This window comes from Coregonus lavaretus (assembly GCF_964263955.1).
Source record: "Coregonus lavaretus genome assembly, chromosome: 4".
Classification (NCBI taxonomy): Eukaryota; Metazoa; Chordata; class Actinopteri; order Salmoniformes; family Salmonidae; genus Coregonus; species Coregonus lavaretus.
In genome coordinates, this window is record NC_139991.1 from 12,866,298 (window position 1) to 12,892,490 (window position 26,193).

Genomic DNA, 26,193 nt, shown 5'->3' on the forward strand with positions numbered 1-26,193 from the left:
AAAGAAAAATAAAGAAAAGCCCTTGAATGAGTAGGTGTGTCCAAACTTTTGACTGGTAGTGTATATAAAAATGTAAGAGTACAGATTATTATATGGGACAATAGGCCTGTACAAACGTTTTTGAGAAAGATAATTTGATAAATAACATGTTATTGAGCAAATGTATTTATTGGTTTCTCTTCGTTTTGCTAAAAGATGAAAATGCAATGAATTGAAGGTTATTTGTTGATGTAAAAATCGAAATTTACCCAATTTTAGGTTGTGTCATTATTAGATTCTTGGGGGAAAAATGGGGTCTCAGCTGAGTTTGAATGCCACTATAATCTGATAGACCTTAAAAGGGGATTTGTAAAGGTAACGGTATATGTACCAGCAGAAACATTAAAGTACACAGGTGACTAAGTCCAATAGGCTTTGGCTACATCTGACATTCAGGCACCCTCTGTGGGTCGGAATCAACAGTTAGGTTAACATTAAGGTAAAGCATAGACAAAGATCCTGGACCACAACAGGCTTTTTACTGTTATTTTCATAATATTTCACATAGGCCATGGGGTACGGGCAGCACTTGGACAAGTCACCTTATCCTGACCTGACATTATATAATCAATAGCAGTTCACATTGAAACCACACGAGAAGGACTTGGTGGCATTTATGAAAATAAAAATGACCCTTTACAGATTTTTTTATAAAATGCCCATCCAACAGCTGATGGGCGAGACCACAACCATGTGATGCACTGACAGGTGACAATTAATTGACATTCCCCCTCGTCATATTTGACAGACAGGTAAGCAACCACTATTGATAAGGGCGTGGGTAGATTCTGTCCGCGGGAAGATATTTTTATTTAATAGAAAAACAACCTTCTGTATATAGGCTATGTTTATTAGCCTTATTCAAATCGAATAAGTGATAATTTTTTTTTAAACATCGATTGCATTGGAGTCTCCTACACTGGACTGGCTACAAGAGAGCGACGTCGCGGGGATTGAAGTGGCGTCTGCGGGCATGGGTTTGGTGTCTGCTGTTGAGCACTGAACATGGCGGAGCAAAGGCAAGATATGTACATAGAAGGCGAGATCGCGGGAGATCATTACATGGAGGACCCGGTATGTAAGAAAACATACGATAATTGCATTAGGCCTTGCGTGATACCATTTGCAGGCTAGCCTACTGATTTTTCTTGAATGCGCAAATGATTGTAGGCTACATAACAACGTAGGGTTTAGGGATATTCCAGGTAGCCTATGGTATTATTACTGCAACACATATGCCACGTCGATGTCCCACCTATGTTACCTGATTGATATGACAGTTTCGTATGTTTAAACGGCATTGTCTTGCCGCAATATATCCATCCACTGGGGCGCGTCTTGCGCGCCTGCGTAATGTGGCAGCAGCATGTGTGGTTCTGAACAACAATATAATTGCACCCTCAAACAACTACTTAAAACAGCTGTTCATATAGGCCACTGAGATGCTAGACATATGTGGGCCCGCTGCCACTTTAGAATTCCGAAACCTCAAGGCACTCGCTCATCTCATACATTTCAGACATGTTCTCATGTTGTCTTAAAGTTTTAAAATTGTCTCATACTGCATAGTCCTACACTACCCCTTATGACACTGCATATTTCAGATGTTTTGGCATTACCCTTTCTATATAGGAGCTTGAAGCCATCAAGGCACGGGTGCAAGAGATGGAGGAGGAGGAGAGGCTGAGAGCGGTGCAGTATGAGGCAACAGAGAGACATATCCAGGCAGGTGAGCTCCAACTCCTGTTCAGCCTTGCCAGTTGGCCCACACCTGAGCCCATCTGCTGGGCTGGCCTGCCACGGTGTAGCTCACATGAGCCTCATCATTGCCCAATGAGACAAGCAGTGAGCCGCAGCGTATCCTCATTGCCCAAGGCCCGGCAACCTCTATTTCAGGTTATCCCTTCCTCTGATGGAATGGGACTGTCTCTTTAGTGTCTTCTCGCAAACACCTCTTGATAAAATATCTAACTAGTCCTCAATTCCTCTAGGTGTTGTTGTAAGTAGTTGCTTTGTGTTTGTCTTAATTTCTATTGTGTGCAATATGCTCCAGTGTTCTCTTCTGTTCAAAACAGCAGGAATGTTCTATACAATGACCCATGAGGAAAGGATAGATGCTGACAACAGATCTGTATATGTGGGGAATGTAAGGTTTATCTATTTAAGGTCTACATTTATCTTTAGCATTCATGTCAAGTTATACACACATCCTATTTGATATGATATCCACAAAGTAACTGAGGGTCCTCATGCGTAGACTCATGATGTTTTCTGAAAATGAAAACAGGTGGAGTATGGTGCCACTGCAGATGAGTTGGAGATCCATTTCAATGGCTGTGGTCCTGTCAACAGAGTAACCATCCTTTGTGACAAATTCTCGGGCCATCCCAAGGGGTGAGGTTAACTATCCATTCCATCATGTGGGACCTCAGTTTCAATGCGAAGTCCAATTACAAATAGTTTATGCACCATTTTAATTTGTTTCTTGGACATTTTGTATGTTCTGCTTACAATTTGAGTATTTTATTGTGTATAAGTTGACAACTTTCTTTCTCCCAGTTTTGCATACATTGAGTTCCATGACAGGGACTCAGTGCAGACTGCCATGAGCCTGGATGAGACGGTATTCAGAGACAGAGTCATAAAGGTTAGTAGGAAGGGAAAACAGAATTCTAAACTCAAAACACACTTGATTGATAAAGTTGCACAATCATGAATAAATCGAGCCGAATAAAGTTTTCCTGTTAATTGTAAAAGATGATTCCAGGTATTTTAGTAGGTTATTTCTGTGGCCTTTGCATTGCAGGTATTGCCTAAAAGGACCAACATGCCAGGAATCAGCACCACAGACAGGGGGATTCACAGAGGTGCTCGATCCAGGGGACGAGGTTTCCACCCACCCAGATACAACAATGGGTATCAACAAGGCAGGTTCCGCTACAACACTGGCCCAGCCAGGTCAGTCTCACCACACCCCTACGGGCCCCCAGCTGGGAAGAGACACTGGGGGGTTCCTGAGCACCGTGAGCAGGGCCCTAAACGGCACCCATGCCTTCTCCTCATAACCCCACCCACTGACCACTCGGGGCCAGGGCACAGTGGACACATGCACCCGCAGCAACACTACTGAATCACGTCTGGATTCAAGTGATTGTTTGATATCAACATGGAATGAGAATTTCAGGAAATCGTGACTTGCTCGTCTCTACTCGACTCATTTGCTAATTATTTTCTATGCATGTTAATGGGCAGAAATCGAGAGAAAGGCACAGATTTCAACCTCGTCATTGAATTCATTCTTTTGTTAACAGCCTCCATAAAAAGCTATTGCAACTTAATCCTAACAAGTCAGACTTTGCAATGGCCATTTTTACCTCTTATTGTACGGGAAATGGAAGAGGCCAGCCTTGGTTTGCTGCTTAATACTGTAAAAGATTGAGCCTATGGTATTTTATTTCTTGAGCAGTTTTACTGTGCCATTATTTACCCCAAGAATTGTTTGAATGCACAACCATTTGCAATGTCAGATACTTTTTTTGTAAGGATGTTTTGATCAGATCACTCATTTTGTTGGTGTGTGGCTATTGAGCTTGTAAATAAGTGTAGTTGTTGTAAAACACCAAACGCAAATGATAAAATGTGGGGTGTGATTGGCTTTCTTTTGTATTTCTTTTGTAACTATATTGACATGCAATTGGCAGTTTGAGCGATTGAGTTGTTGCTATGTACTTGAAGCAATGTTTATTGCTGTATATAATTTTCAAACATCTTTGCTTTAGAAATTAATAAATGAATAGTTACACTTGATAGTGCTTCCTTGAAATGGAGTAAATGATCCAGAGGTTCTGATGGACATAGTTTATTTTACTGTTATACACGAGGCAACATGTAAAGGGTTTCAGGAAATTATGTACAGATGTTCAGGAGGACGACAATATCAGCTAACTTGCACCATCATTGCAGACACCATGCTGTCAAAGGCCCTGGAGAGAGAAAATTTGTAAATCAGACAATGATAATAGCAATTTTGATATACACCATTGCAATATTAACACTGTGGTGGGCATAACTTACTTGGACTGAATGGTGTCTCCAGGATTGTAGAATGGGTTGCACATCACATCAGTAAATGAGTTGTGTAGCTTTCTGAACATCTGAAGGAAAGAATATAACCAATGTGTCAAGTAGTTTTATCAAAATGACAAACTATGAAGCAATCAGATCCCCTGAAAGCCATTAAGATAACATAAGAGAACCATACGAAGTCAGGGGATGACTTACACTTCTAATCTCATTGTCCCGCAGAGATGTGTTTGACGAGTCCACGACAATGACAAACTTCACCTTGGAGTTTGTCACATAGCCATATCTGGTAAGTCGGTAAAAGATAATAATTTCAATAGGAAAAAAAACATGATGCAGAAAGGAGTGTAATATACAATTTTATCATATGAGAAGGATACACTTTGTAGTCCTCAGTTGGGTACAGCAACCCAAGGTAAAGCTCTCTCTGGTCTGCCATAGCTTTGCCGACTGCTGAAATCTTCTCTTCCACCACATCCAGAGAGGTATGCACCGTGTAGTGGAACTTCAGTTCATTCTGTATCGGTACACTTCGGATGTACAGAGGATAATTCTAACCGAGAGAATAGGAAATTAATTAGTGCAACCTTCCATAATAAAACCTAAATTCATCACAAAAGATAATGTATACAACTGGCCAAATACTTGCAGATATAATGTCTATGGTGCTGGACCACAGGTTGCGGGTGCGCAAGCTTTTGTTCCAGCCCAATACTAACACACCTGAGTGCTTAGTGATTAGCTAGCTAGTTAACATTGGGTGTGTTGGGCTAGAACAAAAGCCTCCACAGCCTTCTTTGGTTTGGACCAAGATGGAAGAACAGCACTGATCTGCATATTAATTGAATAAGAATAGCTACCTATGTCCGGACCTTTTACCTGAAGTCTGACTTGATGCATTATTATTGCATGCTTATACCTCAAATGAACTCTACAACATAGCTAGCTAGCTAGTCAGTTCTAAATAAACCATACTCCATTTAGCTAGTTAGCCCAGCTGGCTAGCTACTAGCTAGCCTTATAGCATCACAGTCACCACTCAGGTTCGTAGAGGCTAGTACATAAAATAAAATAAAAGAAATTCAAATGACATCACATCAAATGTGGATTTAAATAGCATTCTTGTTTCATTTTACCTCTTTAGCGATGACAGCAATACAGACCGCCATCTTGAAATTATGTCTGCTGTGCTTGCCAGACGTATCACGTGACTGTGTGATAGCTAAAGACAAATCAGATAACTTCAATTTCTCCCGTGCTTTTGTGAAACTGTTTATGGAAAATAACGGGACTGTTTGTATCTTTGATTTGATACAAAAATGTGTTTTTAAGTGCGTCTACATCGGGCAGTAAAGTCAGCTTCACTCACTGGCTTCACTGCTTGAATATGCGCAAGTGTTGCGCTCGTGAAAGCAAACAATAAGACATCGTCATGTGCTTCCTGAATGTGTTATCATGTGACACTTCCTCATTGCTGTTTTCGTCTTGCTTTGTGCAATGGATGTCTGTCTCATTCAAACGTTGATATTGTTTTGTAGTTTAATATGTGGTTTTTGGGCAGAGAATCCTTCAAACAAGTCGACTCCGAACATTATCATCATTCTTATGGATGACGTAAGATGTTGATATCTGTTTAGTTTGGGGAGTGTTACTTTTGGGGGATGAAACTTGAACCCTTAACTTATTTCTTTTATTTCTGTAAAACCTGTGGCATGATTACTCAAATGGAATGCTGTCATGACTGGCTGTGTCCGCTCTGATTATATGTCACGTATACTTGACACATTGACATACAATACTACACAGCATGCTTTGTATTTGGTCTCTGTCAGGAAATGGCAACCATTTCTCTGCAACTCTATTTGTGATGTTGTGTTCTAATGTAAAGTATGCTTATCATAGCATCATGATCCACTGACATTTGACAGCTTGTTCCTCTAATGTTTAGATGGGCTGGGGAGATTTGGGGGTGTTTGGCCAGCCCTCCAAGGAGACCCCAAACCTTGACTCCATGGCTGCCCAGGGGATGCTGTTCCCCAACTTCTACACAGCTAACCCCCTCTGCTCTCCATGTGGGTGTCAGCTACATACATGTCATACTTGATTAAAATCCCAATCCTCTTGAATTCATAGATATGAAAACATATTACACTGATTATAAAGACAGAAGGAATTCATAGTCTGGATAGCTAGTGTGGTGCCAATTCTGGATAGGAATTGGCACCACGTGCATAAGAGCCTGACTGTAAGTGCGACAATCAATGATGACAATTCAATAATATTGTGATTGTCATTGGAGAGGAATAGTTGCAGTGATGGTAACTTCACTGTGATTAAGTGGGATTTGGGTGAGAGGTTGGTGGTAGGTGCAGCCAGGAATCCTTCAAAAGCCTTTTGAAACAATGTGATGGATACATCAGAAGCCTAAGCTGTGTGTGCCTGGGTGATAGAGGGGAGAAGATGCATTATGCTAATAGGGATAATACACTATGGAAATATTCTAATTATGCCTAATTTGAGAATTTGAATAAACGTGTTATGCAAAATAGATTTTTCTTTTTTTCTAATGAATATTTAAGCAAATAAGACCTAATCAATTGCTCATCTTATATGTGTGTGTGATGTGAGTGCCTGATGGAAGCCAAGTACATGATAACTGGCTATTTGTATTAACACCACGGAGAGGGTATTAGAGGAACCAGCCACAGAATGTTAATTAGAAATGTAATCATATACTGAAATGGTACGTGGCTTAATCACAATATCCAGGGTATGCTCCCATATATATATTTTTATTTGAACATATAGCCTGACGCAAAACCCAAATGCAAAGCTCAACTCGGTTCATACATACGTCTGTTTACGTTTTGGTGTTTGCCTTTGTTAAATTTGTGTAATCTGACTAGTTACAAACTGTGGAACGTTGCGTAAAATCACATGCAGCCTCTCCCACATTAACTACGCATTCAGCTGATCATTTAAATAGTTTATCAAAACATGATGTTGATGTCTCTTATCCTATTACTCCTTAGCCAGAGCTTCACTTCTGACAGGACGATTACCAGTTAGAAATGGATTCTATACCACCAATGCCCATGCCAGGAATGGTGAGCTCTCACTCTGTCTCTCTCTTGAGTTCTATTTTCCTTGCTGCTTTGCCACACACATTAATGTAACCCCTGACCTTTGCAGCCTACACACCCCAGGAGATCGTAGGAGGGATCTCAAAGGATGAAATTCTATTACCACAGGTACTGAAGAAGAAGGGTTACGTCAACAAGATCATCGGCAAGTGGTGGGCACCATTCATCTCGATCTCATTTGAAGTGGTAACAATAGTGACAATTCTAATTCTGTGTTTCTCCTTCTCCCATCATTTTTCTGGCCTAAGGCATCTTGGTCACAGAGCTCACCACCTACCTCTGGAGCATGGTTTTGATGAATGGTTTGGAGCTCCAAACTGCCACTTCGGTCCCTACAACAGCAGTGACAGGCCTAATGTCCCGGTCTACAACAACTCTCAGATGGTGGGAAGGTATACACTCACTCCCGCACTCACACAGAACAGAAAACATAAAAATCCTCTCTCCCTTTCAGTGTTTGACTCAGCTGGCTGCTCCTCTGGATGAGGATAGTTTTTTTTACTCCTCTTCTCTGTACCAGCTGCGCTTGTGTATTCCATTTTCCGCCCATTTGTTTTCCCCAAAACAGCCATATGTGTATTCAGGGTCATTGGCGCTAGCAGGCGGGCGCTTTTTGTGCTTAGCCGTGGGTTTAATCAGCATAACGTACCTGAGCCTGGACAGACGCACACACACGCACCCAGGAGACGGCAGGTTGCGTTGGCGGTGTGTGAGGACACCTGGAACAGCCCGAGCATGAGAGAGACGGCGGGCGCTGCTGCGTCTACCACTCCACGCTTCAGTACTATCTCATAACAGTTCCCCTACTCTTCAGAGACTTCTCAAATCTGCTTCTCTAAACTCCCCTCTAATCACAACCTGGGAGGACGGGCTTCTCAAAGTCTGTTGCTGGGTTTTTGGAATAGAACGTATTGTTTATTAAATAGCCACGGTGTGAGTTTTGTGTATGAGTCATATTGATAATTAAGAACTATTGTACTTATGTAGATGACATGGAAACTAATGAAGTACATTTGTTTTCCAGATATTATGAGGAGTTTGGGATCGATAAGAAAACTGGAGAATCTAACCTCACACAAATCTACTTGGAGGTAAGTGAGTGAGTGGCAGACGTCCGTCCAAGTTCATCCTTCCAAATACTACTTGTAATAGGAATTTCCAGGTGAACAAAAAGGAGAGCAGTCATTGATAAAGCCAATCAAAATCAATCCAGTTTAATTACAAGTTACAACAGGGAGACACCTCCAGCACAGAAAATGTCTAACTCGCCTTCTTTAAGCAGGCCCTTATATTCTAATCTCACAGCACTAATGTTCTGTAAACAACCGCTGAGAGGCAGGTAGGAAGTCACAACATCAGCTGCTACAGAATCGCACAGTGTCACAGAATATAATAACAATTAATGTCCTCGGTCCTTGTACCTCCAGTCTGGCGTCAATCACTATCAACAGATACAGTGAGGGAAAAAAGTATTTGATCCCCTGCTGATTTTGTACGTTTGCCCACTGACAAAGACATGATCAGTCTATAATTTTAATGGTAGGTTTATTTAACAGTGAGAGACAGAATAACAACAAAAAAATCTAGAAAAAAACGCATGTAAAAATTTTTATAAACTGATTTGCGTTTTAATGAGGGAAATAAGTATTTGACCCCTCTGCAAAACATGACTTAGTACTTGGTGGCAAAACCCTTGTTGGCAAACACAGAGGTCAGACGTTTCTTGTAGTTGGCCACCAGGTTTGCACACATCTCAGGAGGGATTTTGTCCCACTCCTCGTTGCAGATCTTCTCCAAGTCATTAAGGTTTCAAGGCTGACGTTTGGCAATTCGAACCTTCAGCTCCCTCCACAGATTTTCTATGGGATTAAGGTCTGGAGACTGGCTAGGCCACTCCAGGACCTTAATGTGCTTCTTCTTGAGCCACTCCTTTGTTGCCTTGGCCATGTGTTTTGGGTCATTGTCATGCTGGAATACCCATCCACGACCCATTTTTAATACCCTGGCTGAGGGAAGGAGGTTCTCACCCAAGATTTGACGGTACATGGCCCCGTCCATTGTCCCTTTGATGCGGTGAAGTTGTCCTGTCCCCTTAGCAGAAAAACACCCCCAAAGCATAATGTTTCCACCTCCATGTTTGACGGTGGGGATGGTGTTCTTGGGGTCATAGGCAGCATTCCTCCTCCTCCAAATACGCCGAGTTGAGTTGATGCCAAAGATTTTGGTCTCATCTGACAACAACACTTTCACCCAGTTCTCCTCTGAATCATTCAGATGTTCATTGGCAAACTTCAGACGGGCCTGTATATGTGCTTTCTTGAGCAGGGGGACCTTGCGGGCGCTGCAGGATTTCAGTCCTTCACGGTGTAGTGTGTTACCAATTGTTTTCTTGGTGACTATGGTCCCAGCTGCCTTGAGATCATTGACAAGATCCTCCCGTGTAGTTCTGGGCTGATTCCTCACCGTTCTCATGATCATTGCAACTCCACGAGGTGAGATCTTGCATGGAGCCCCAGGCCGAGGGAGATTGAAAAGTTATTTTGTGTTTCTTCCATTTGCGAATAATCACACCAACTGTTGTCACCTTCTCGCCAAGCTGCTTTGCGATGGTCTTGTAGCCCATTCCAGCCTTGTGTAGGTCTACAATCTTGTCCCTGACATCCTTGGAGAGCTCTTTGGTCTTGGCCATGGTGGAGAGTTTGGAATCTGATTGATTGATTGCTTCTGTGGACAGGTGTCTTTTATACAGGTAACAAGCTGAGATTAGGAGCACTCCCTTTAAGAGTGTGCTCCTAATCTCAGCTCGTTACCTGTATAAAAGACACCTGGGAGCCAGAAATCTTTCTGATTGAGAGGGGGTCAAATACTTATTTCCCTCATTAAAATGCAAATCAATTTATAACATTTTTGAATTTCGTTTTTCTGGATTTTGTTGTTGTTATTCTGTCTCTCACTGTTCAAATAAACCTACCATTAAAATTATAGACTGATCATTTCTTTGTCAGTGGGCAAACGTACAAAATCAGCAGGGGATCAAATGCTTTTTTCCCTCACTGTATGAGAACAATCCATAACATTCAGTATCAAGTCTAGTGACAAATGAGTGTCCCAAATAGAACACTGGAAATCATGTGTATTACATAAAGAGAAAACATATCAATATGCTAAGCATTGTGTTAATTACTTTTAACTGAATATTAACTTTATTCATCTTAAATGTTCCCATTACACTATTGTTCTCTGTCAGTTTTGTAGTGACTTTTCTGGATGGCGTCTGGTCTGATAGCAGACTATGATCTAATTTCTTTCCCTCCAGGAAGGCCTTGACTTCATATTTCACCAAAACATGGCCCAGCGGCCATTTTTTCTCTACTGGACAGCAGACGCCACGCACGCTCCGGTCTATGCTTCAAAACGGTTCCTGGGGAAGAGCCAGAGGGGGCGGTAGGATCACAACACTTGAAGCTACAATTACAATTTGTCAATAATAATGCCATATCTAGAAACGGACACTTAGTTGAATAGTCTTACACAGAGACCTGTGATGTGTTGCTGACAAAGCATGGAGAGTTTCTTCCAGAGCAGAGGGTTTGGACACCCTCTTGGTTATTAACCTGTATCATTGCTGGCTTTGTTGACCTGGCTATTATAGGACCTAATTAGTCCATATCTCTTGATGATATTCTACCCCAGTACAGTACAATGTTTACCAAACTGGCTTGTTGTTTTAAAGCTCTGCTTGGATCTCTGGGTTTTAGGCCATTGATTTAGGGGCTTTGTGAATGTGTGCAGTGGATGAGCTGTGCCTGCAGCAGTGTTACAGGGTGGGGAAAGTCATTACATTAGCATGAGCCACTGGGTATTCTACTAGGTGATCTATCTCCCATCTCACACCTGGAAACGTGAGCAGAATTAGATGCCACTTGGAAAAACAGAATCACTGTATCAACATGCAGATTCAAAATCGAAATGAGAAAAATATTGTAATAATGAAGAGAAGAAAAAAACCTGTTTCCTGCTCTGAGGATATTTGTCAATTAAATGTTGATTTTTCACACCCCTTTGCCCCTCTGTGGTTGTGGTGAGGGTAAAGGGATGTGTTGCTCGTCTGGGCTCAGGTCACTTAGTATTCCTCTCAGTCTCAGTGAATACTCAGGCCTCACTAAGCAGGCATTTCTTCAGAATGCCAAATGAGGTTTTTGTTGACAGAGAAATGGATCAGAGATGAAAAGTATTAGCCAGGTGCCTGGGATAGGTGGCTCACACTGAGATGGAATACTTTTCAATTTTTTCCAACAGGCTTTTAGTCCATGTTTTTGTTGGTGAAAACTCTTGTTGCTAAATACCAAATGTTTTATAGTAAATACCTAATTGACCTCCATGTTTTCTAGGAGAATGTAGCTTGGTTGATGGGTTTGCCTAGCCCTAGTGTCTACACATACCTGTCTGTCTGTCGGTTTGTCTGTCAGTCTGTCTATGGTGAGTTGGGATTGGGCATTTGAAGTTCCTGAGATACTGTAGTTTGAATGGTTTGTGTGTGTACTGCAGGTACGGTGATGCAGTGATGGAGCTGGACTACAGTGTTGGACAGATGCTGGCCCGGCTGCGTGCTCTGGGCATCGACAAGGACACCTTTGTGTTCTTCACCTCAGACAACGGGGCTGCAGTGATGTCCGGCCCCAAGCAAAGTAAGAGCTGCACACCATGATTAAGTCTCTCAACTCATCCCCTGATACCAAAAAATGCAATTCCATGCTGCTTTCTTAAAGTTCTTGTATAAATGCATGTATGGATGGATATGAGTAATGTACTCTATGTCTATGAGTAGTATGTGTGGGTGTTTTCTTTGTTTGGAGCTCCTTTCAGTTGTGTATAAAGTAAGTTGTTTAAGTAATCTCTTTATCATGGTGCTTAGTGTATGACTGATGTGTTTCTGTCCCCTGAGGTGGCAGTAACGGCCCGTTCCTCTGTGGGAAAGAAACTACGTTTGAGGGGGGCATGAGGGAACCTGCCATCGCCTGGTGGCCTGGACACATCCCAGCAGGCATGGTGAGAACTCTTCTCTTTCTCTGTTCTACCTGTCCGGAACATCTCCAGGTTCCAGGTGTTCTAGATATGTTCTAGGGGTTCTACTTGTCTGGAGTTATGGAACATCTGGTGTTTACACACAGAAATGAGACACACTGTAGTGCTATCTGTCTGTAAGCAGCTGGGTTTTCAAGCAGGTACCACATTATAAAGTAATTACAGTTAGTCATTTCAGTAATCGTCTCTCTCATATCATTGTAGTTATTTGTTTCGATTGTGTATCAATGTCCTCAACATCATCACAACTCAACTCTCCTCAGGTGCTGGCATTGCAAAATCAAACACACCATTTTTTTGTTTGAATGTGTGGGTGTCCGCGCGTGTGGGTGTGTATGTGTGTGCAAGTGTGGACTTTTTTCAAATATTTTTTGAGGTGGCAAGGTTCATCTTCTTAACCGCCCCCCTTACCTCTCTTCCTCCTCTGTGAGCCTGTGAGGAAGACTTTCCCCCTGATCCGCTAAGCCTGTGCGTTCTGCAAATGACTTTTAATTGTATTAGGGGCAGCTGTGACACGGGGCTGTGGCGCAGAGGGATTTTTGGAGGAGCGAGCGGAGGAAGCAGTCTGTAGGCTGAAGTAAGCCCTGCCCCCGGCTCATATCTGAGGGGTGTGCTGTGGCCTGATAGTACTGCAGAGTGGCGAGGGAGAGGGGGATTGGGAGCGTCTTAAGCGGCTAATCTGTTTGTGTGTTTGCTGAGGTTGGATTGAGCTGTAATGAGGGCTTCTGTATCTGAATATGCCAGGCGCACAGGATAAAGGACAGAAAAAAAGAGAAGTAAAGGGGTAGTTGGTAGAAGAGAGGGAAGGGTGCACCCGGTGCAGTGCTCTATAGGGTCGGTTCTGGAAAATATGGCAGTGCCAGGGAGGGGTTTGTATGCAGGGGCTTTGGTGTGCTGGTGCAGTGCCATGACAGCCCAACCTCTGTGTGTGCGTGTGTCTGTAGCAGCTGCTGGCGGGTTAACCAGAGAAATCAAATCAAATCAAATTGTATTGGTCACATGCGCCGAATACAACAGGTGCAGACATTACAGTGAAATGCTTACTTACAGCCCTTAACCAACAGTGCATTTATTTTTAACAAAAAAAGTACAAATAAAACAACAACAAAAAAAGTGTTGAGAAAAAAAGAGCAGAAGTAAAATAAAATAACATTAGGGAGGCTATATATACACAATAGAATAAAGTGACAGTAGGGAGGCTATATATACAGGGGGGTACCGGTGCAGAGTCAATGTGCGGGGGCACCGGCTAGTTGAGATAGTTGAAGTAATATGTACATGTGGGTAGAGTTAAAGTGACTATGCATAAATAATTAACAGAGTAGCAGCAGCGTAAAAAGGATGGGGTGGGGGGGCAGTGCAAATAGTCCGGGTAGCCATGATTAGCTGTTCAGGAGTCTTATGGCTTGGGGGTAGAGGCTGTTGAGAAGTCTTTTGGACCTAGACTTGGCACTCCGGTACCGCTTGCCGTGCGGTAGCAGAGAGAACAGTCTATGACTAGGGTGGCTGGAGTCTTTGACAATTTTGAGGGCCTTCCTCTCCAGATGAAACACTTCTGAGAACAGAGTATTGTGAACGAGGCACCACTGCTATGCTGAAGAACAGGGATCATCAACTGGATTCAGCCGCAGGACAATTTTTTCTTGAGAGGAAGGTCAAGGGTCCGGAACATAATTACAAATATTTTGTAGACTGCAAATTGACCGCAAGAAGCCCAAACAGATATAATATTTGACTAAAACATAATCATTTCAAACCTTGCTTACATTTGTATACGATCACGTCTCTCTATTATGTGTGGGAATACTTGGGAACAGATTTCCTAAATTAAAATCACTTGGAGCTGATTTGTTGGGGTTTTTACAGTCTTTTTTTATGTCCAAGAATTACAAAAAAATATGTTATAATACATTCGGGCTGCCAGTTGGGGAACCCTGCTGAAGACCATCTGTGGCTTTAGTCTGTGGATTGGGCAGTAATACATGGGACTAGCTCCTCTGTGAGTCTATGACAAAGCAGCATTGTTGTATGGGTCTCGTTTAATTTCCCTGCTGCTGGGGAGGATGGCCAAAGAGATGATTTCCCTCTCTGTTGCTTTGTGCGGTGCTGAAATCTCCCTGTTCATCTGCACATTGAAAAGTTTCATAAGCCCTAAACATAAATGCTGCACATAATGAACAGCCACACATGCTACATTGCTTTTGTTAGGTGGATTGTTGGTACAGGGACCAGCAAACATTAACAAGGCCTACTCTAAATAGTTTAGGATTAAACGTGTTTTCAGGTTAAAAACGACACCTATTATACGTACATATATCATATCAAATCATCATTGATGAAGTTGACACACTGATATGAGTCATAGGTCTGGTTGGACTAGTTTCAGGTTAGGCTAGGTAAAGTTATTTTCTGACATTCTCACACTCATTATAAGAATCTTCAACAGAGGAAGAAGACTCCATTACACAATGTTCCATTACAATCTGTGTGAACGCCACAGTGTTATTGCACAGTGATTTGATAGGTTAAAGTAACAAAAGAATATGAAAGTTGGAAGTTTATCAGTGTGTAGATTAACCTAGCATGCCATTGAGCCGGGCACAGGTTCACATTCCCCCGGTGACTGAGGGGCTGCGGTGGGATGAGGCTGGCTGGCTGGCTGGGATGGAGGGGGAAAGGGGGGCTTTTCCCCCAACACTGCTGCTGCCACCATCACAATCCCGTTTGTTGTGTTTATCAGCTGGGAGACACGGAGCCTGAGTGCATTAGACAGGGATAGCAGGTCTGCCACGTCAGATAACTACCACCAGGGTTTAACCAAGAAACACACAGAAGAAAAAAAGGCTGGCAAAAAGACAGAAAGAAATGTACAGAATGGAGAGAAAAGTGGAAATTGAAATAAATGGGAGATAATGAAATGGTCTCTTTCAACTATTTAGACTTTAAAATGGTTTGCATTTTTTGGTGGAGGATTTAGGGTTGTCTGTGCTAGCTGGTAGTCAACTTCATTAATTGTCCTCTTTGATTTCTCATTTTTTTCTCCTCTAGTTTTTTTCTGCCGTGTGTGTGTGTGTGTTAAGCGTGAGAGTGCAGATAATGGAATGTGTTGCAGGGCTCTTTCTGGCTGGTGCAGTGGCTGTGGGAGAAAAGGGAATTCATTTTGGTGGTGTGTGCAGGCAGCTGATAGGAGCATGGCGGCGCAGCTGCTCTGGGCTGATAGCACTATCTGATTGTGAGCGTGCCGTCTCCCTCAAAGGGCTGCTCAGGAGAGAATGGAATGGAAGATCAAGGATGACAGTGAAAAAATTGCATTTTATCTGAAAATAGTTCAAAGTTTATAAATAAAATAAAGCTTTTCACAGGGACTGGGGAAGGGAGATAAAACAGCCAGCTCTAGCCCGGGCCTCATCTTCCCTCTTTTTCCTCACTCCTCTTTTTCTCCTAATTTACAGAGGCGTTTGTGAGGTTTATAATAAACCTGCGAGCGCAGATTATAGAGGAGACTGAAGAAATGCATCATCAGGACTCCGTCCCCGCCCCCCTCCACTCCACCCCATCCCCTGTAATGGTGGGCTTTCATAGGGGGTGCGTGCACACTGTTGGCCATTGTGCTGTCGTGTTGGGTTTCATGCATGGAGAGGGATCCCTTGGTGTCTCTGCAGGCTGCTGGTGTATCACAGCCTCCCAGTAGTGTGAATCACTGTGCTTTAAGGAGAAGTTCTCTCTGCTCCCCAGCCCTGCTCTGATCACTGCACTTCACAAGGCTTCCGCGCTGCGCTGTTCAGGGTCCTAACATGGACACTCACTGCAGCTTTGGAGGAGACGATCATGCATTTTGACAGGATATTAATTGATTAAAGCAAATAAAGTCTTGTAATTTGGGAACAAAGTTTTAGTATTTGTAATTAAATTGATCAGTATGTGCATTGCTCTGGCACATATGGATGCCCATGCAAGCTATCTAACTTCCTACAACAATCGCTGTTAAACTTTCATGTCAGCACCCATAGACAATGTGATTCTGTCTGGATTTGAATTCCAGTGTGTTACAGTTCAATACCAGGACTCTTTCTCCCATCTCCAGGTGAGCCAGCAGCTGGGGACTGTAATGGATCTGTTCAGCACCAGTCTGTCTGTGGCTGGCCTCAGTGTTCCAGACGACAGGCTCATAGATGGACTGGACCTCAGCCCTGTCCTCCACAACAACACACTCATCAACAGGTTAGAACTCGCAGCTGAGAGAGGCTTAAATTGTCCTGTCAGAGGGATTCATGCATGTAAGATAAGGTGATGAAGATGTGTTCTGTATACTGTTTATATGCTTACCCTCCTAACTTGGTCTGCAAACATATAACTTGAACTTGACCAGCAAAACCATGGACCACTCAATAAGAGTTCCATCACATGCAAGTCTGAAGTTAGGATTTGGCTATGAGAGTTGGCTCAGAGGTCAGCTATGCCCTCTGCTGGTCACAGTACTTTGGGAGTTCGTGCCCCTGCTGTATGATGGGTGGGCGGATGTAGGCTTGGGCAGAGCAGTGGTGGCGGTGCCCCTTGTAGGGAGGCTGCTGGCTGGGGCCCAGGGAGAGGGACCACCCTGGTGGATAAGGTGTTCCACCAAGCACATAATGGGATGAGCCATGGCTGCATGATGGTGGTGGTGGTGGGGCGCAAGCCTGGGAGGGAGGGGGGGGCCTGGAGCTGAGAGAGGGCTGCTGCTTATCACAGGAATCCAGCAGTCACCAATCCCATTTCACACCCAACAGGCCCATCTTCTATTACCGCGGCAACGAGATGATGGCAGTCAGGGTTGGGCCCTACAAGGCCCACTATTGGACGTGGAGCAACTCGTGGGAAGAGTTTAACCAGGTGAGTCACTCTCAGTGACTGTTGTGTGTATTTCTCTCTCTCTCTCTCTCGCTCTCTCGCTTGCTCTCTCTCTCTCTTTCTCTCTGACTGTAGTTTATCTCTCATTGTCTCTCTCTCTCTCTTCCCCACACCCTCAACAAGCCATACAGAATGCTCTCCAAAAAAACACATTTGGTAGTCAGTGTTATCTTGAAAACAGCTCATCAAGTGGCTGTTGTGTACATCAGTGGCTAATGAATATTAATGAGGACACCCCACTTCACCAAAGTGCTATCATTCATCAGCACTGCCTGTCGCTGGTGGAGCGTTCTCCCCTCCTGCTGAGTATCCTACTCTTCCCTCCTGTGCCCTGAGGAGTGAGAATGTGTTCTCTCCTCCTCTTGGCACCCTTTAAAACATGTCCTGCTCCTCTCCCTCAGAAACCTCTGTTTCAAACGTGCAAGTTTGTATTATGCCCGATCGGTTGCTTAAATTGCTCTCTCCTAGAGGGCTGCTGAATCAATAGCAGCCTCCTTTATCAGCTCATGTGAACTGGAGTGGAACTTCACAAATAATGGCGTCTGATTGCCTGTGAGTTGCCTATCGATTGGTGTGTGTGTGTGCGTGCGTGTGTCCGTGAATGTGCGTCTGCGAGCAAAGGATGGTTTGAAGAGGAGGCTCTGGGTCTCCAAAGGTGACTCTGAGAGTTAACGTGTCGGGTCTCCACCAGAATGGGCAGCTAGCATTCAGAGCTTTACAATGACGCTTGACCCTCACATCTCACCCGAGCATCCATCACACAGAAAAACCACTCTATATTTGAAGCGGTTTTAAATGGTCTGAATATTGTGGTGAAACGTTGATCCATCATTCCAGCTTACCATTTTCTTACCAGTTTTAAGTAATGTTGTGGATTTACTATTTATGTCCAGTAAAAAATAAAACGAGGATGGTGTGTCTTTCTGAACTTGAAATTCAATTATGGCTTTTATAGCCATGAGCTCTACTGTGATTTTTCTGGTGAAATCCAAGAGATTCAGTGATGTGCAAAATTAGACATTTCACAGGGGTAAGTGGTTTTCATCAAACACTCTTGTTGGATGGTGTGGTAATGGTGTGAGGTATTCTATTGTGTTGGGAATGGGACCCGTCTGTATCTGATGTTATCTGCTCGGCCTTGTCTTTGGTGGGTAGCATACTGTTAATAATCATTTTCTTTGAGGAAAATATTCAACCAAAATTCTACTTTTGCATTCCATTTTATGTCCCTTGATTTATCCCCTCGTCTTATAATGTTGACTACTTTACTCCATCTTTAAAAGAACATTACTGTATGATCTGCTATATTATTAATACCATGGGATATATGGAGTTCTGCTGTGTCTTCTTATTGGATACAGATAAAAAGGGCTTTCTCACAGTCCAGAGGGATTTAGGCTCTTTTACATTTCTAAGACCACAGCACAGAGACTGCTTCAGTACCGTATGTGGGTAAGTCTGGATCATAGTGGGCTGTGCAGTGTACTGAAGTGAGGTGTGTGTGTGTGTGCGCGCTCGTGCCTGTGCTCCTTTGAGCGTGGCTGTTTGTGGTCCCAGAGGGGGGGTAGGTAGAGTGCCTTACAGATGAGTGCTCTCTCAATATTAGTTGTGTTGCTCACAAGGGCACCTGAGAGGTCTCCCCAGGGGGTCTGGAGGGGGCTGTGACTCAATCAGCCTCTGATCAGAGCCAGGCTGCTACCCCAGAGGAGGGGTGGGGTGGGGTGGGGGGGGGATATAGGGGAGCAAGCATGCACACTTTTGGGGATCGGCAAGACAAATGTACAGGCCATGGCCCCACATTCTGACTAGCAGATAGAATAGTCACATAGGTAACAGTCACATGCATACCGTAGCCCCAGGGTAGAGAGAACAGGTTGACAGGTTGGAGGTGAGGAAGACATGATACTATATACCAAACAGATATAGTCACACACACTATACACTGTACTGTACACATCTACACTCAGCTCCCTTGGACAGATTCCTCCATACCTTCAAAAAGAGAGACGGTATCACATGTTCAGGTGTGCAGTGAGAGTGTCGGTCTGTAGGTGGACATCATTGACAGCACACTGCATCTTGCCATCCATCTTGTCTTTTTAATTGAATTTTCTTTTCAAGGGCACTTTCTCAGGGTCAGTTCAGTTGAAATAGGTTATCTGTTACCACCACATTCTCCATTGTCCTCTGTGAAGTGGTTGTTAGAAGCTAAAGATCAATTGTGTGTCTATGTGTGTGTCCACTCTTACAGGGCATTAACTTCTGCCCAGGCCAAGAGGTGGCAGGCGTGACCACCCACACCCAACAGGACCACACCATGCAGCCACTCATCTTCCACCTGGGGCGGGACCCCGGGGAGAAATACCCTATCAGGTGAGTGCTCACTAAAACAAACAAAGATTCCCTGGTGTACTGTTAGATTGTACTGAACGTAAAGTGAAAAGCAAGGAAAATATAGACAGAGCTTGGTGTTGGTCAGCCAATCTCCACACATCTCAACAAACAGCAGGCCTCTGGTTAAATAAGAGAAGACGAGAAGGAGGAGGAGGAGGAGGAGGAGGGGGTTGTAGGATGTTGGGGGACAGAATCTATGGGATCAATACTGATCCAGTTGTGTGAAAGAGGTGCGGTGAGGACTGAAGATTGATCTGTGCAGCCCCAGACTGGCTGATTAAACACTACTCTTTGTGATTGCAAATAGCTCTTTAAAGCTCGCTATCTCGCCTCAGACCCACTGCTGGAAGTTAAAATTGCAAGACAAATTGTTCTCATATAAATCAAAAGGGAGTGCTGTTTAATGGACTTTTGTGTGCCTTCGAACATGAACCCTTATTAGAGTTAAAAGTCACTGGAAAAAGGCAATGGTGTAAAAAAAACTGTTGGGTGTTAGTTTTTATTTAGAATACCTTTTCATTTTGTTCTATACATTAAATGTAATTGTGATGGTTTGAAAATGTGGACAATCATGGCCTTAACTGTACTTAAGAGTACAAAAGAAGCATTATTCATTCTCTATTCTTTTTTCCTTCATTTTTTTATTGGCAAAGACACTCCGAGATGAACAAAAGCATGACATACATTCATATAGTTTTCAGAATGATTTGATGAGGGAATACAATTTCCTATTATCTAGCTTTCTTTCTGATCCGTCTTCATTCTCCTTAATGTTTTCTTCAGTCGGATTAGCTCCTGTCCCCCAGGCTGTTTCACCCCCTCTGGCTGGCTCCCTCCCTCACCATTTCTCTATACGTCTCTCTTTCTCTCTCTCTTTCTTCCTCTCTCACTTTATCCCTCTCTCCTCTCTTAATCTCCCCCACACTCATTTTCTCTCTCGAAGGGAGATGGAATAATTAAACATTCATGTTGTTTTTGATCAGCCCATCTCATCTCTGCTCTCTTCTATTCAATCAGCCAAATTAAAAACAGAAAAAATCTATAGCTGTGCTGTGTTGAATGCGTTGGAGAGTTTTTTTGGCTGTGTCCCAGACTTATGGAGAGGAGGAGCTGGTTTGGCACCTGGAGAGAGGACCCTGCGTCCCCCCTCTCCAAGTGAGTGGGGGTCATTGGGGTGGTCTGTGAGGTCACAATATTCCAGCCCCATCTCTCCAGCCCCAGTAATGACACCCAGCCACCCTCCCCTTTCCTCCCTCTCTCTGTTTCCCTCTCTCCTGTCTGTGTGTCAGGCAGGCTGCTGGCCATGTGCTCCTTGGGCACCCAGCTGGACCGGCTGGCCGTCATTAATCTCTGTCTCCACCTAAAGAGCCACTTAAGATGATGTAGGGCCTGTCTGCACACATACCTTCAGTTCTGTGGCAGGCTGATACAACAGCAGTAACACACACTGCCCAGGCAGTCGCTCCACTGTCCCAGCCTCTTAGGATACATGGACACACTCACTAGAGACCTGCTGGTGGAATCCAGGGGAATAAAGAAGATGCTTTTCCATTAATATCTGAGTTGCAAACGGATTATTGTCTGACTGTGTTTTCTGTGACTTTAGAGGTGGTTGTTAGAGGTGGTTGAAGTGCTCTGTTTCCCTTTTGACTCCAGGAAAAAACATGTGTCTCTTGATATGTGCAGAATAACAACACAGTGTATTGCAATCTGTGTCAATAAGGATATTTCATATTTTGTGTTTATCTCATTGATATACAGTAACAAGACAATCACAAGCACACAGAGATCGGCATTCTACCGCTGCATCTAGTGAGAGATTTAGATAAAAAATGTATTCCGATTGTCAGTGAATTTACGGGTAAGCGTTTTCAAACTGTACATGAGCACATGAAATTGTTCTTATTAGTCCACTTCTATTGGTGTGGTAGATTACTCCTCCTGTGGGTAGTAGATCAGTGTGAAGGTGTGGCTGATTAGGTCCGGTGTATAGTAAGACAGCCCAGTTCTCCCTGCCTGTGTCCCAGTGGGACTGGACTTAGCCCTGCTCCTGCCTCATGCTGCTCCGGCACACTTCCCCTGGGCCCTCGTCACCATGTGCTGAGCACTTAAGTCCCAGCCTGCCTCGGGCTAATGTAGCAGGCAGCCCTGCACACTCTGGCCTCATCTGCTGCCGACAAGCACTTCAGCCCCCAATCAATAGTCTTCACCGAATTGCTCAATTTCCACAGGAGGAGGAGAAAGGGCAGAGGTATTTGATTGTCTCTTCAATTCCCTCTGCTTGATGCCTGCTGCTGTGTGTGTATGTGTGTGTGTGTGTGTGTGTGTGTGTGTGTGTGTGTGTGTGTGTGTGTGTGTTCGCTCTACCAGTGGGGTTATGAATCACTAATCAGAGTGTGGTGACACACCTGAGCAATGCTGCCTTCCCCCTGGGTGTCATGCATTATAAATCAAAAGACTTCATTTGCATGCAGTGTTATTATTATTCCAGTTTTTGCTTTTGCACAAGTGAGCTAAGGGTTATAGTAATGATAATGAGGCTGTGCTGACTGGAGTTTTCTTTGTTTATTTATGGAGAGGGAGGAGAGAAATAAATATGTTTTTATCTATATATGTTTAGGGTTAGGGTGCTCAATGCATAGACAAAGAATAGTCTGTTTACTCAAAAAGGGCTGAGTGTACACTTTGCACACCACACGAAGCTGCTGAGGGGAGGACAGCTCCTAATAATCACTGGAATGGATTTAATGGAATGGTATCAAACACATGGAAACCACCATGTGTTTGATGAGTTCGATACCATTCCAACTATTCCGTTCCAGCTATTACTATTAGCCTGTCCTCCCCAATTAAGGTGCCACCAGCCGCCTGTGTTGCACACTGTGTTTGGTTTGGCTCTGATGTATGGTTCTAATATTTAGTGAGATAAAGCAGCTTCAGAAGTTATCTGAAAACGAATCACAGTGATCAATACAGAGCAGAGAACAGATAGGATGGTAAGGAAATCTTCATCATTTTGATCAAGATATTGTCTTTGGTCCATGAAGCAGAATTAGTGATTTCAAATACATACATAGTAAAATTTAGTCTGAAATGGAACACTTGATTCTATAGAAACCTTTACTCATTAAAGATATGATCAAGGCCGTGGTATGTTATGATTCAGGGTCATTGCACAGTATTGCGTCACCACGCAACCATAAGAAATAACCACCAAGCAAAGCCGGAGAGCAGATGGTAAGTTTAGACTGCCATGGCCTTGTTAAGGACCTAAAGGTAGAGTAGTGATGATGGGAGAGCAGAGGGTGTGAATATAGGAGTAGCACATGGCTGAGGAAGAGGGGAGCAGGTGCTATTGTGTGGCGGAAGCCCCACTGCCCTCTGGGAGGATGGGAGGTGGAGGGGAGGTGTGAGCCGGACAGGGCCTGGGGTTATTACACTAATTGACACTTCACCTCGCACACGCGCACACCCTCCCCAGGGGCCAATCAGAGAGCTGGCTTTGGGGAGGGGCGGGGTGGGGACGGAGCTGACACAGGTGCTGCCTGCGACTGTATTATGGGTGTAATTGCACTGGTGATATTTGTCTATCCACGTGTCGCGCCACCAACCGCCCACTCCCCCCAAACACAGAGAGCCCATTAACCCTACAGGTCCTATTGAGAGCAGACAGAGCAGTGCTCCTTTGAAACACATCAGGGCCTCTGCGTTTTACACACTGAATATAATAATGCACAGAGGTGCTCCGCCGTGTCCAACAAGAATAATTGAGAGACAGGGGATGGGGAACATGGCCAATCCTGCTGAGAGGGCTCCCCAAAGGGGCAGCGTGTGTGTGTGTGTGTGTGTTTGTTGTCAAAAGGCTCTTAAACTAGTGTTTCAGTCATTAGTGTGTACATTCGCTATAGATTATATCAGTTGTTTAAAGGCAGACAGGTGCCATACAATGGTAATAGATAGTAATTTTAGGCTGCACAGCACATGGAAGCTAAGCTGCAGATTTATGAAACTGATTTCTGGAAAATGTTTTGCTAATCATACAGAGATTGTTTTACACTGGTCTATGTTGTGGGTCTACTGTGTATGTGTGTGAATGTGCATTTGTGTGAGCAGTGACCTTCTGTTCTGTCTATATGCTGTGACTGACATATATTCTCTGTGTTAAATTGTATAACCAGGCCATTGGTGTGTTGTGTGTGGGAGAAGGTGAAAACCTGAGTGTTTGTCCTTGGCCACGCTCTGATTGGAGAGCCTCTTACATCTATTCAGACATTTTATATTAATCTGTGTGTCTGTGTTAGTTTGTGAATACAAGGTGTGGTTGTATTCCTTTACTGTGCTGTTGTAATTCTGGATGGTGTGACCATATGCCAATATTGACTGTTATGTTTGTATGTGTGGTGAGTGTTTTGCACAAATACTTATGTCTGTGTGTTTCTCTGCAGTGTTGTGACTAAGGAGTACCAGGATACACTGAGTCGGATCACACCAGTGGTGGATAAGCATAAGAAGGGTCTGGTACCAGGTGTGCCCCAGCTCAATATGTGTGACATGGCTGTCATGGTAAGATCAATACTCCACAGAATGTCCATTCCCCATGTAGCCTCTTTTAACTTGTTTCATATAATACATTTTATTTCATAGTATTGTTCTGTGGCTTTCGTTTTCAGTGTTAACATCTCTGACTAGTGTGTTCTTTCTCAAAGAAAATGAGGAAGGGCTTGCTGTAGTGACGCCTTTTCTCATTACCTCTATCTTTTTATAATGCTGAATGCTTTCAGTAAACTATGTGGGCACAATTTCAGATTTGTTTACCAGTTATTTTCTTTCCCTTTGTTTGTAAAATAATATACTATCTTATTGTTATTTGTGGAAAAACACAGCAGTGTGATTCTTGGACCTTTTGTCCCAACAACTGTTTTTGTGGTTTTAGCTGCTTTTGGAATATTTAGGGAGTCTGTCTCATTGGTTTTGGTTTTTACAAAACAGCTAAAAATAAACATTGTTTTGTATGCTCATTGCTAAAGCACTGTTTGTCCATGAATCAGACATGTGTGTATCACTAGTGTAGCAGCATCTCCCCCATGTGGTTTCCTTGGAGAACATAATGTAAATCCTGTTCAGCTCAGGTGAATGAATGTGTAAGATTGTTTTCTGTGGTTTTTTTCACTAACAGAACTGGGCACCTCCAGGATGTGAAAAGTTAGGAAAATGCCTTAAAGCCCCCAAGTCACAGCCCTGGAAGTGTGACTGGCCACACTAGCTATCTGTTTCAGAGTCACCCTGGGAAAAGGGAGGATGTCTTGAAGAAGAGCAATTTTCAGGAATTCAACTTGAATTTGTATTAGTTTTTAACTTGTAATGTTGAAACAGAACAAAATGTGGTTTGAATGGAGGACATTAACAATGAGATGAATGCTGTCTGGGTACCATATGATTATTAATAGAATGAAGCTTTTTGTTAATGATGCCATATCTGTAGATTTTTTCTCTCTCTTTACTTACTTATGCACTATTGTGGAATACTTTTTTCAACTGGAATAAAACAATGTTTAATTTTTATGCAACGTTGTCATTCAAAATGCTCTTATGAGATGTTTTCTAGTTGGTGACATATTGAAGATTTCTGCGTCAATCGATGGGTCGTCTTTTTATAAAAGAAATCTCAAAGAGCTTCATAAACAAACAAATAAACAGGCAATGTATTATGACAGGTCAACCAATAGAGGCCAAGTCTTTGGATGCTGCATCCTCTGCAGATGGAGAGGGTCAGTTCGTGGCTTGAGCAGAGGGAACTGGTCAGAGGATGGTAAATATGGAGTCTGCTGATGATCTTGTACAGGGCAAGTCTGTGAACCAGCCTGAGTCATATAGCCACTGGAATTATCCTCTTCCACTCTGTGAAGCACCTACTTGGGTGATGCCTCGGCATTCATCTCACTATTATGAGAGGAATTTTAATATAATTATGGTTAACCCCGCCTATTTATACATTTTATCTTTAAAAAAAATATTTTAAACCTAACCTTAACCACACTGCTAACCGTATGTCTACCCTAACCTTAAATTACGACCAAAAAGCAAATGTTTGTTGTCATAAATGTTTACGATATAGGCAGCTAATTCTGACTTTGTGGCTGTGTCTCGAAGTCAACGAACAGCACGGATTTGGGGTTTCCACAAGATAGTTAAGGTTAGGTTTAACATCTGATTTTAAGAAGATAAATTGTACATAAATAGGCGGAGTTTATGACTTTGTGGCTGTGGTAACTAGTGACGACCCGGATTTTGTCACGTGACACCACCAGGCATCTGACTTTTTGCCTCAAAGCCCACACGAGTCACGAGTCAACAGTTAGCCATGTCAGTGCACACAAGAGAAGCAAAATTAGAATTGGTCACCAAACACATAAAACATTTTCCTGATTTCCCAAGCGAAGGAATCATTTTCAGGTAGGCAGTGAATGATAGATTATAGCGATAAGGCTAGCTAGCACTACATTCATGTGCTGAGTTGGCTAGCTAGCCATCTATGCAATGCTAGCTCTCTATTCAAAAGAAC

At 43.3% G+C, this 26,193-nt stretch overlaps 3 protein-coding genes across 3 annotated transcripts; 2 read left to right on the forward strand and 1 right to left on the reverse strand.

The window, feature by feature from the left end:
* The first annotated feature begins 782 nt into the window (after positions 1-782).
* On the forward strand, positions 783-3,844 carry LOC311127883 (embryonic polyadenylate-binding protein 2-B-like). The gene is made up of 6 exons (XM_084159781.1): positions 783-1,113; positions 1,672-1,768; positions 2,115-2,185; positions 2,327-2,433; positions 2,599-2,686; positions 2,846-3,844. Exons 1-6 carry the CDS (start codon positions 1,045-1,047, stop codon positions 3,167-3,169), a joined length of 756 nt encoding a protein of 251 aa, XP_084015907.1. The 5' UTR covers positions 783-1,044; the 3' UTR covers positions 3,170-3,844.
* A 38-nt stretch (positions 3,845-3,882) lies between these two features.
* LOC311127913 (trafficking protein particle complex subunit 2-like protein) lies at positions 3,883-5,332 on the reverse strand. The gene is made up of 5 exons (XM_084159812.1): positions 5,259-5,332; positions 4,503-4,675; positions 4,321-4,408; positions 4,114-4,193; positions 3,883-4,022 (listed from the first exon to the last, which is right to left on the reverse strand). Exons 1-5 carry the CDS (start codon positions 5,289-5,291, stop codon positions 3,977-3,979), a joined length of 420 nt encoding a protein of 139 aa, XP_084015938.1. The 5' UTR covers positions 5,292-5,332; the 3' UTR covers positions 3,883-3,976.
* A 267-nt stretch (positions 5,333-5,599) lies between these two features.
* On the forward strand, positions 5,600-25,193 carry LOC311127761 (N-acetylgalactosamine-6-sulfatase-like). The gene is made up of 14 exons (XM_084159635.1): positions 5,600-5,736; positions 6,071-6,194; positions 7,155-7,229; positions 7,315-7,417; positions 7,514-7,657; positions 8,290-8,356; positions 10,582-10,709; positions 11,814-11,953; positions 12,211-12,314; positions 16,435-16,571; positions 17,117-17,219; positions 19,489-19,610; positions 24,077-24,194; positions 24,808-25,193. The coding sequence occupies exons 1-14, from the start codon at positions 5,620-5,622 to the stop codon at positions 24,892-24,894; spliced, it is 1,569 nt and encodes a 522-aa protein (XP_084015761.1). The 5' UTR covers positions 5,600-5,619; the 3' UTR covers positions 24,895-25,193.
* Positions 25,194-26,193: the final 1,000 nt, after the last annotated feature.